A 12,095-nucleotide genomic window follows, 5' to 3' on the forward strand; every position below is an offset into this window, starting at 1 on the left:
TAATCCTGTTCAGACCATGCAGGTAGAGGTAGCAATTTTAAGAGCAGGAGGTAGGCAAATTGGGCCTAACCAGGAACCTCAGAGGGTTATAGAACTCATTGCTATAACCGCTTTCATTCTAGGTAAATGAAGGAGAATTTTGGTGGGAACATATAATTGTTTATATGTACTGCTCAAGCAATAGAGCTGTTCTGATTTGACAGTAAGAATTATGTTATCTTAGATGGAGTCAGCTGATATACAGATATCTTTGGAGTGGAGAGACTGCTCCAGCAATTGGATGTTGAAGGAAACTCAAGAGAACCACCTGTAGGAATTGAGAAGGCCATTCTCACTCAAGCTGTATTTGAATTCTGATCTGAAGAGAGTAACAGCTCTCAAAAGCTAGTCAAAAAATTTATCAAGTTGCTGCAATAAAAAGATATCTTGTATATATATATTTTTGTTTTTATTGGTTAAACCTTTATTTCTGTGCATGCAAGCTGCATAACCAAGAGTCCCAAACAAGCTAACAAAACTGTGGTCTATAAATTTAAACTTTAGCGACATACTTAGTAGTATTAAAACTGGATTAAAAAAATACAAAGCACATTTTGACTTTGAAGCTATTTCCTTTTGAGATAGTCATACAGTAACCAGTGAATATTAAGTGCTAGTCCACACAGCAGTGGACTGCACTGCTACACAATTACCTGCCTGAGAAGGCAGATATTCCAAGTCTTTGGCAGTCATTGCACAGGACAAGGCAATTACCTTGGCGGTACAGCATGCTGCTCAAAGTATCACTTTTAGAAAATAAAAAAAACTTTTTAAAAGTTTAAACAAACATTTTTAAAGTGGATCAAACTGCAACATCTATTTGGCTTCTACTGCCACATCACCCCCCTTCCTGTGGCTACATATGGTAGAAACATCCCACTTATGAAACACAAACAAATATTCTACATGAACATGTGTGCTTCAGTCACGAAGCTTTGATTTCTTCAGTCCCATCTGGAAGATTTTCTTTTCATGTATCTAGTCCCTTCGCTATCAATGGCTTCATAGAGATCCTTCTTATTCTCTTCAGCTGCATGCAGATAGCCAATGTAAGCCACACAGAGGGTGAGTGAGATCAGCCCAAAAGCCATCACAGATTTGTTCTGTCAAAGAAAAAAAGGTTCACTGGTATCCTGTGAAAAATGGAATACAATACTCCATTCATGCCAACTTGCGTAAGCTAAACTTATACACGTAGACCTTGTGCAACTATTCTCATATCCCCCACCTACAAAGAGGTAAGTATCTAAACAGCAAATTCTAAGAGCAGCTGGCAAAGAACTGGGTCTTCTCAGGATCTCTTACTATTGCCAGTATTTTCCGCTTTTCATGGTGAAATTATCTAGTGCCATGTTGATTCAGACCGATGGTCCATCGAGCCCAGCACCCAATCTGGGTCACTTGGAACTATCTTAGAAGATCCCTTCCCTGTTGCTCATTTCCAGGTGCAAGGACTGGCAATCCCCACACCTGCCTGGCTAATAAATGTTAATGGACTTATCCTCTACAAATGTGTCCAAACCACTTTTAATCCCGGCCGTGCTATTAACTTTGATCACATCCTCTGGCAACAAAGTGCATAGCTTAATTGTGCAGTGACTGAAAAGAAAAAAAAAAACATTCTTAAATTTGTTTTAAATCTGCTTCCACTTAAGTTTCATGAAGTGTGTGCTAGTTCTAATACTATATGAAAGCGTAAATATCCATTCCTTATTAACCTGTTCCACACCACTCATTATTTTATAAACCTCAACTGGAACACTGGCGTGCCTGTGTGGCTTGATTCTTTGCCAATGAATGGAGTAATTCACTATTTCCATATAATAATATAATCACATATCCAACACTTAACCCCCGCCCACCTAAACTTTACAAAAAATAGATTTATGGAAAACCAATGCAAGAATACAAAGTGTAAAGCAGGAAGTCCCTAAGGTGTGGTAAAGGAGTACAGATGTGCTCCTTACTCCTGCAATCTTGCAAGAGCACATTTTTATATCTGTTTTTTAATCTTTAATTGCTCTGCAATGTAGCATTAAATGAAACAGAGCTTGCTTCTGAAGGAAATACAGCTATGGATAAGTAATTCTAGACACCAAGACAGAAAATCAGAACTAAATATAGGAAAATTGGATCTTACCTGCTAATTTTCATTCCTGTAATACCAAGGATCAGTCCAGATGAGTGGGTTATACACTCCCACCAGCAGATGGAGGCAGAGAAAAAAAAACTTCGAGGCCCTGCTATATATACCACAAGTGCCACCTGCAGCTCCTCAGTATTGGTCGATCCCCAAGCAAAATACCACTGGAACCAACTTCAAACCAACTTAAACAACTATTCACCCCGAACAAGGTGAACATCAAAAAACAGGAGGGTTGGATTCCCCTACCCCGGATCTTCGTTAATATTGGCATCAAAACTATTTCCTTCAGAATTCCTCAATACAGTAGCTAACCCAAAGGTCAAACCATCTTTTCGGCATTCACATCTGGGTGGGCCTCTGGACTGATCTGTGGTTTTACAGGAACGAAAATTAGCAGTAAGATCCAATTTTTCTTTCCTGAACATACCCAGATCAGCAGCATGTACCAAAGCCACCCTGCTGTGGGAGGGATCCCGAAAGACCAGCTCTTAGAACCAGTTCCCCCGAAATTAGATTCCTCCAGCGCCCTTACATCCAAGCAGTAATGCTTGGAAAAGGTATGCAGAGAGGATCAGACCGCGGCTCTACAGATTTCTTGAGGAGAAACCAGCTGGCACTCCGCACAGGAGGCCGCCTGTGCCCGTGTGGAATGAGCTTTCAAACCATCTGGAACAGAGCGGCCATTGCCAATGTACGCCGAACCAATGGTCTCCTTCAGCCACCGAGACAAGAGTGGCCTTGGATGCCTTGTCCCACCGCTTAGAACCACCAAACAGGACAAACAAATGATCTGACTTCCGAAAAGGAATGGTGACCTTCAAATAGCGCATGAGGATTCGGCGAACATCCAATAAATGCAGGTCTCTATCCATCGCCGAGTCGCAAGACCAGTCCGGGGAGCCAGGGAGCTCTACCGACTGATTAACATGAAACACCGACACCACCTTTGACAGAAAGGACGGCACCGTGTGCAAGGACATCCTATCCGCCGAAATCCGTAAAAACGGGTCCCGGCAGGACAGGGCCTGCAATTCCGAAATGTGCCGCACCAAACAGATCGCCACTAAAAAGATAGTCTTCAGTGTCAGGTCCTTGACCGAAGCCTGCCCCACCGGCTCAAAGGGTGGTACACATAAAGCCTGCAGGATGAGGTTCAGGTTCCACTCCGGACACAGTTTCCAAACAGGCGGCCTCAAATACTTTACCCCTTTGAGGAAGTAAACCACATCCAAGTGGCAAGCTAGGGATTTGCCATCTATTCGTCCCCTGAAGCACCCCAGAGCTGAAACTTGAACTCGGATGGAGTTGTATGCCAGACCCTTGGAAAGTCCCTGCTGCAGAAAAGCCAGAATGTGGGGAACAGATGCCGACCCTGGCCCAACTCCTTGTTGTGCACACCAGGACACAAACACCCTCCATACTTACACGTAAGCCATGGAAGTGGAAGGCTGCCTGGCCTGCAGCAGAGTGGCAATCACTGCCTCTGAATACCCCATCAGTCGTCAAAAGCCAAGCTGCGAGAGTGAAGCGATCCTCCTGATCCGAAAAGATGGGTCCCTGACTCAACAGATCCGGCAAATGCAGCAGCCATAAGGGACCATCTGTGGCTAGTCGTATCAGATCCACGAACCAAGGATGCCAAGGCCACTCCGGAGCCACCAGCACCACCTGACCCGGGTGCTGTTCCACTCATTTGAGAACTCGACCTATGAGAGGCCATGGAGGGAAAGCATACCATAGGATCCCCGAAGGCCATTTGGACACCAGTCGAGACCCACGGAACCAAATTCCTTCTGTTGACTGAAAAATCGCGACGTCTTTGCGTTGAGTCGGGTTGCTATGAGGTCCAACTGGGGAGTTCCCCATCAGGCACAAATGAGGTTCCATGCCTCTCTGGACAGCTCCCACTCTCCTGGGTCCAGCTGTTGTCTGCTTAGGAAGTCTGCTTGGACGTTGTCGACATCCGCCACGTGCAAGGCAGCAATGCCCTCCAAATGGCACTCGGCCCAGCTGAGGAGGAGATGGGCTTCCTGGGCTACCGCTGGGCTCTTGGTTCCTCCTTGATGGTTGAGGTATGCCACCGTGGTGGCATTGTCCGAAAACACGTGAACCATCCGCCCTTGTACCAGGATCCAGAAAAGCCTACAAGGCCCTGCAGACTGCCCTGGTCTCTAGGCGGTTGATGGACCAAAGGCGTTCCGATTCCAACTATACGCCTTGTGCCGCTCTGCCTAAGCACACTGCACCCCAGCCTCACAGGCTGGTGTCAGTGGAAACCACCACCCAGTCCGGGGTTTCGAGGGACATTCCTTTCTGCAGATTGGTGTCTACTAACCACCACTCCAGGCTGGATCTGGACTGCGAGGTCAGGGGCAGGCGCACCTGATATTGCTCCGTCACTGGACTCCACCGGGACAGGAGAGCCTGCTGCAACAGTCTCATGTAAGCAAAGGTCCCCGGGACAAGCTCTAGCGACAAAGCCATGGATCCCAGAACCTGCAGCTAGTCCCAGGCCGTTGGAGTCTGCAGCCCCTGAAAACTGGTCACCTGCTGTTGTAGTTTGCGCCTCCGGTCCTCCATTAGAAACACCCGGCCCAGGTGAGTGTCGAAGGGAGCCCCCAGATATTCCAATCTAAAACAGGCAGGCGTGCTGCATCATACTGGCACAGACTGCCGCTCTGAGGCTCAAAGCCGAAACTTCAAAAAGGCGCTTCAAGTGGACCTCCAATTTGCAGTCCTGAGCATCCTTAAGAGTGACCGACCCTGCCACCAGAATGGTAGTTTTCTTAGTAACTGCTGCTACCGCAGCGTCCACCTTGGGGTTCCTTAAAGGCTCCAAATGCTCTTCTGACAGCGGGTACAGCTTGGCCATGGCCCGTCCCACCTTGAGACCGGCCTCTGGGGTATCCCACTCCCTGCTAAGCTTCTGAATTTTCTTCAGAATCGGGAAAGCCGAAGTGGGTCCTTGCAGCCCGACCAGGATCGAGTTTATCCCTTCTGTCCGAATCCTCCTGTGACAATTTGAGCCCCAGTTCCTCCAGCACCTGGAGAATAAGGGGACACAATTCCTCCTGCATGAACAGCCGGACCACCCAAGGGTCATCACCCCCCAAGAGGCGTCCAGCAACAATGGATCGTCCCCGTTGGCATCTGGGTCCAGATCAGGGTGTTACCCTGGTGCATGGCTAGATCCCCCAACAGGAGGTCCTCCATGGTCCCGCATCTCCACGGCTACCTTGTGCCCGAGGGCCCAGAGAAGGTAGAACCTGAGATTTCAGACGCTTGGCAGAGCCACCAGCGCTGTCCTGAGACCTCCTCTTCGCAGCCTTCCTGGCCAGGAAGGCTTCATGCATTAGTTGCACAAACTCCGGGGAGAATCCTCTGGGTCCCACCATCATCGCTACTGGAATCCGAAATTGTATCCTTTGGGTCTCCCTGGCCCGGTTCTACCAGTCGGGGAAAACAGGGAAGGGACTTCCTGAGCTTCCTTCCCCTGGGTATCCATCGACCTCGGGGGTTTAGCTTTTGTTCCCGATCGTCCCCCAGGCACGCGCCTAGGCTTTCTGGGCTTCTGGCCCTTGGCAGATGACCCCCCCCCACCGGCAGCACGAGGCAGAGAGAGAGAGTGAGCATCCAACTCTAAAACCAGGCCACAGGCCCTACAGACCTCCACCAGGGTATTTTCAGTCATGGCTGTCCTTTCCCCCGCTCCCCTGGAGTCCCAGAAGGAAGAAAATTCGTCGGGCTGAGCACTCGCACGGGACCCACGAAAAAACAAAATGGCACCCGCATCAAAAATAGCAGGCTTAGCGCTCCATGGAGGAGGAAGGAAGCAGTTAAAAATGACTGCAAACCTCCGATTTGATTGCCCAGGCCCTCAGGACGCCTGCCCTGAGGCCAAAAACGCCCAGGAGCTGCTTCCCCGACCCCAAGGAGGCTCCGGGCACTAGGATGCTCCTCTCCCCCCAGCCGAGCACTGCCTGAAACGGCAGGCCTCCGAGAAAAGCCCCTGCAGAGAAAAGAACTGAAGACAAAAAAACCTTTTTTTTTTTTTTTAAACTCTGTAAGTAACCAAAAAAATCCCCACAGGGGTACTTTCCTTTAGGAGGTGCTGGAAGAGGGCTTCGGGGCATGGAGGGAACCAGTCCCCTGGCTATCCAACTCTCCGGAATCTGAGGGCTCTACAGCAGGGTGTGTCCTGCTCCACCCAAGGGATTGCCCGCAATCAGAACCTCACAGTCCGGAAACTCAGTCCAGAGCTGCAGGATACACGACCACCATCTGCTGGAGAAAGCGAAATACTGAGGAGCTACAGGGGACACTAGTGGTATATATAGCAGTGCCTCGAAGTTTTTTTTCTCTGCCTCCATCTGCTGGTGGAGTGCATAACCCACCTGTCTAGACCAATCTGGGTATGTTCAAGAACTGTTTAAAGCTTTTACTTTATCATTCTTTTTAGATTCTTATTCTTCTTAAATAGATCCTTCCCATTTATAGCAGAGGTGGCTAGAGGTGAGTTCTATTGCTGCTTCTCTAACACGGAGAAAGGGGGTAGGGAAAGAAAAACTGGAGATTACAACAGGCATTTGGGTTAAAAAAAAAACAGAAAACTGGGGACCTGGAAGCCAAGACACAGCAGGACAAGAAGGGAGTCTTCTCCCAGAAGGATTGTAACTTCATCACAGGAGGCAAAGTGATATGAGAGGCAGGTGAACAGAAGAGCAGTCCTTTGCATAACTAGTCATGTTAAGGTAATGTAGAGGCCCAACATTTACTTAGAATTGGGCTTTAAAAACCCTAGTGAAGGCATATGAATAGTATCTCTTTATAACAAACTGACCGGGACCTAACACGTCTGCTACTGTCATGTGATGCCAGTTACTGTTTACTCCTTCAGTTTGCTATTACTAGCTTTGTCTTTCTCTGCTGATGCAAACAAAAAGCCCTGGCAGTTTTTGCTCCTTACAGGTCTAATGAAGAGCTCCGGGTTTACAGCTCGGAAAAGGCTGCTCGTGCGCACACCCCTCAGCCCAGGAACTCTGTGCTCTTTCTCTTTGGGAGCTTCACTTTTAATATCCGGTTGCTCGGATGACGAGGACATCTTGATTACCAGGAACCTGACACACAAAGAAAAGAAATCAATTTTCAAAATGTACATTTACTGACATTACGCATGGCCATATCTTATTATTTCAGTTATTTAACAAAGAAGTTCTTTATACTAATAAAAGCTTCTCTGTTGTTGGAAGAACAACTCTTACAAATACATTGATTTCACTTCTCCTTTATTTTAAGGTGGAATATCAAATGTTCATACATAAATAATAAAGAAAAGGAAACCGTACCTTTAGGTATTGTACAAGATTTTTAAAACATAACTAAGTAAATTGAATAGCATTTGATATACCTCCAATATAGTGAACATCAAAGCAGTTTACAATAAAGATCATAAAACAGCTTCAAAACCCAATAAAATAAAACCACAGCCGTCCTTTCTTCCTCCACTCCTAAGTCCTTTACACCACTAAAAACTTTACTAAAACAAGCATTAATCCTGATTTCACATTGCATATTCTCTGTGCATCAATTAAATATCTGTCTTAAAGAGGCCGCTTTCATTTGAAATGAGAAATTTAAAATGCAGGGGTAGTCCTTTTGTTGCAGCCATTTTTGTAATATTGCTTCTTGAATAAGAATGTTTAAATAGCAATCTCCAACTAGGTGGCACACTCTGCTTAACCTGTACCAACATGTCTTGTCCCTGCTGCTACTGCAATTCAAGAGCTGAAGCAGAGCAGGTCCAGGTCCAGATCCATGATGGACAGAGGCCCCAGCCCAGGGTACTCCTAGGCTGGTGCCCACCCATGTTTGAACAGTTACCTTCTACTTAGTTGACTTAATTCAGGAAGCAAATGGACAAAACTTTTAAATCTCTAAAATAGACTTAAAAATATGTTTCGGGTTTTTTTTTTGTTTTTAGCAAACATAGGGTCAGATTCATTAAGGCTTTTCTCCCATTTTGTATTTATGGGAAAAATCCTTAGTGAATGAGGTTCATTGATTATGTAATAATCCACTAACCAAAGGGAAATACTATGTATATCTCAATAAACCATCACTTGGTATTATATTGTTTTATATTCACCGCTAATGTGAATCATGAGGGGAGTATTCTCATACAGGGCTACCATGTACTTCAATTTAACCGGTGCCACAATCTCATCATCGCATGCTTCCTTATATATAAAGTCCAAGTAAAACATTTTATGAAAATGTTCTATATGCGATTCAAAACTTATCCTTAATCACAGTTTTTACTCAGTCTTTTGTGTGTACCCCTTGCCCAATGGGCTATGTTTCAGATTCAATCTTCATCATGGGATAGGATTGACAACTTTTCCATGGAGCAGGACCGGATGGTCAGATACAGCCACCCCCCCTTTTTTTCCCTTTCAAATCAAGCATTGATTTTTTTTCTTAGGCGGATTCTGCCTGCCTGTCTTTGGGGTTTGGTTCGACTCTCCTTTTCTTCTGCGACTCCCAGGACAGCGCGAAGTAGCAACAAGTGCGGCACAACTATGGGAGAGGCAGAGGAGGAGGAGAGTCAAACCGAGCCCCGAAAACAGGCAGGCGATTGGAGCGCTGCCAAGTTGCCACCACTGATTGGCCCATGGCCTTGCCTGAGCAGGTTTTACAGTGTCCGGACACTGTACAACAGGCTGCAAAACCGAGCTGTCCAGTCAAAAACCGGGTAGTTGGTCACCCTATCAGGGGAATGTAACCTTTTCAAGCATTGCACGGTATTATTTAGTCTTACTGGTCTCATGTCAGCACCAAAGATTAACTGCTTCTTGTAGGACGACAATCAAAATATCAGCTATTTTTAAAATGAGACAACAGGGAAGCTTGATTAAATTACTGAGAACAATATTGGATTTTCAGTCTGCAAACTGTTGCACCTACAGGATTTAATGAAGAATTAAATTGGTATACTCTGTTATTTGTGTATTTACTAATCTTAATAATATTTACTGTTAAAGAGCATTTAAATCAGGTAAATTCATTGGTCAGTTTTAAAATGGCTGACGTTTTGATTGGTTGTCCCACAGGTTATGTCACCCTATAAGTTTGGCGCTAAAAGTTCACATAAACTTAAGGAACCTAAATGAAGGCCAGCTACTCGTTTGCTTAGATTTAGAACCTTAACTTAGGCACCTAGTTCTGAAAATCAGTGCTAAGCTCCTAACTTTGTTTCCTTGCCCTAACTCCGCCCCATAGCAACTGACTTTTTAGTGTCCTAAATTTTGGAGCCTAGCTAAATTTAGTGTCTTAGGGAGGAAACTGAAATCTGGAACCTCCAGGGTAGCATTCTCAGAAATGCACTCCATTCCATGTGCAGGACCCCAGAGGCAGGCTGAGCGCCAGAGTCTCAATGCGGGAATGAGACAATGGTAGAGGGAAGAAGGTTTTCAGATTTGTTAGGACCTGGGGAACATTCTGGGGAAGGAGGGCCCACTCTTACGAGATGGGCTCCACCTTAATCAGAGTGGCACTAACTTTTAAATAGGAAATAGAGCAGCTTTTAAATGGACTATGGGGGAAAGTCTGACGATCACACACATGATTCGGAGGGAGGTGAACCCAAAGAACACTTGTAAAACAGAGTATTTACAATATCCCAACAGAGAGGTTGTGGTTAAGACTGAAGTAGCCCTGACATATGTAGATAAAAGAGCACACAGATGTAAATGACTCTACACTGCCTATATCATTTGCTAATACATAGGCTGTGAATACAAAGAGAAAGATGAAATAAAAAAACAAATGAGAAATGACTACTTATCTGATCATTTCCTTTTCTTTAGGACAGTTAGATGAATCCAGAACAAATGAGTTATTCACCTCTACCAGCAGATGGAGCAAACTGACATCACAGTATATATACTCCTGCAGTGACATCAACCTGTCACTAATCTCTTCAAAAGCAACTGTAGACACACTAGCAAAACTTGATAAAAAACAAAACAAAACAGATAACCATTTCAATTCTCAGCCAACAGGCACCACTGAGCTCAGACAAGAATGTATTAACACTAGTCTAGGGACTGGAGGAACACTTACCAGTAATCCCTGTAACACATGGCCACTAAGGAGGACCACAATATAATCATACGGCAGCCAAGGGAAGGAAGTTGAATTCATCTGACTGTCCTAAAGAAAAGGAAATTATCAGGTAAGTAGTAATTTCTCATTTCTTAGTGTCCAGTCAGATGAATCCAGAACAAGCTGCCTGAGGTTCAGCCAAAACTGCTTGTGCAAAGGTTGCATCCGCCTGGGCTTGCACATCCAGACGATAATACCAGAAAAAGAGGACTATGTCACAGTTCGGCAAATGTCAATGGGAGACAATTTTACTTCCGCCCATGACACCTCCTAAGCCTTAGTGAAATGAGCCCTGAGCTAACTAGGTAATGGCTTTCCAGCATCAATGTATGCAGCCGTGACTAACTCCTTAATCCAGCGAGCTACTGTAGCCCACAAGGCCAGCTCTCCCTGCCTAGTAGCACTGTGAAGGACAAACAGATGATCCATCTTCTGTAACGGATTAGTAACCTCCAGATACCTGACAATATGTCTCTTGACATCCAAGGGTCACAGACGATACTCCTCTACATCTCTCTCTGTTCAGAGATAGCAGGGAGATGGACTTATTCAAGTGAAAATCAGTGACCACCTTCAGTAAAAAAGGAAGGAACAGTATGTAGCTGTCCTGTCCCGGAAGTCACCTGGAGGAATGGCTCCTGGCAAGACAAGGCCTGCAGCTCAGAAATTCTACGTGCAAAACAAATTGCCACAAGAAACACGGTTTTCAAGGTCAGTAACCACAAGAACAGGTTACGCATCGGCAAAAAACGTAGGGCCTGCTAAAAATTCCAACACCAACCACAAAGAAGGACAAAGATGTTTCACTCCTTTCAAGAAACTGGCCACATCAGGATGAGTTGACAAGGAACCACCATTCACTTGACCCCTGAAATAGGCAAGAACCACTACTTATACCTTTAGGAATTGAGGGCCAAGCCTTTATTCAAGCCATCCTGCAAAAATTCCAAAATGAGCTGGATCTTGACTGAACAAGGAAGAGTACCTCGATCTTCATACCAGGCCTCAAACACTCACCAAACTCGCACATAGGCCAAGGAAGTGGTGAACTTGCTAGCTGTTAGCAAGGTGGAAATCACTGCAGCCGAGTATCCACGCTTCATCAAGCAAGCCCTTTCAAGGGCCATACCGTAAGACAAAATTGAGTCAGATCTTCGTGAAGAACAGGAACCTGCTGCAACAGATCCCTGTGTGCCGGAAGTTGAAGGGGTGATTCCACCAGGAGACGCCGCAGATCTGCATACCACGGTCTCCTGGGCCAATTTGGAGCAACTCAGAGCACCATCAATCTGTGGAACTCGATCCTTCAGTTTAATCTGCCCAACATGGACCAGGGAGGAAAAGCATACAGCAACTTGTCTTCCAGCCACTCCTGCACCAAGGCATCAATTCACAATGACTTTGGATCTCTACTGAGATTAAAGAATCACAGAACTTTCTCATTGCAAGAAGCTACCAGCAGATCTAGGAACGGGAGATCCCAGTGATCCATAATCAGCTGAAACACCTCGGACAATGCCCATTCTCCTGGTTTCAGACTCTCCCTGCTGAGAAAATCTGCTCTTACATTGTCTTTTCCAGCTATGTGTGAGGCTCAGATCATCTGGAGATGCACTTCTGCCCCTTCCATAAGTTGACCTATTTCCTATGACACTTGTTGGCTCTTGGTTCCTCCCTGCCGATTGATGTAAGCCACAGTCATTGCATTGTCTGACATTATCAGGACCATTTGAGCCTGCAGCCTGTC

At 45.7% G+C, this 12,095-nt stretch overlaps 1 protein-coding gene across 3 annotated transcripts in view; it reads right to left on the reverse strand.

The window, feature by feature from the left end:
* Positions 1-796: 796 nt before the first annotated feature.
* SMIM8 (small integral membrane protein 8) overlaps positions 797-12,095 on the reverse strand; it is a 34,938-nt gene continuing 23,639 nt past the window's right edge. For all 3 annotated transcript variants that reach the window (XM_029595464.1, XM_029595463.1, XM_029595462.1), the window contains exons 2-3: positions 7,152-7,302; positions 797-1,142 (exon numbers count right to left, since the gene is read on the reverse strand). In XM_029595464.1, coding sequence (XP_029451324.1) covers positions 984-1,142; positions 7,152-7,286 — 294 coding nt within the window. In that variant the 5' untranslated portion in view covers positions 7,287-7,302 and the 3' untranslated portion in view covers positions 797-983. The remainder of the gene's footprint in view (positions 1,143-7,151; positions 7,303-12,095) is intronic.

The sequence above is a fragment of the Rhinatrema bivittatum genome, chromosome 3, assembly GCF_901001135.1.
Source record: "Rhinatrema bivittatum chromosome 3, aRhiBiv1.1, whole genome shotgun sequence".
NCBI lineage: Eukaryota > Metazoa > Chordata > Amphibia > Gymnophiona > Rhinatrematidae > Rhinatrema > Rhinatrema bivittatum.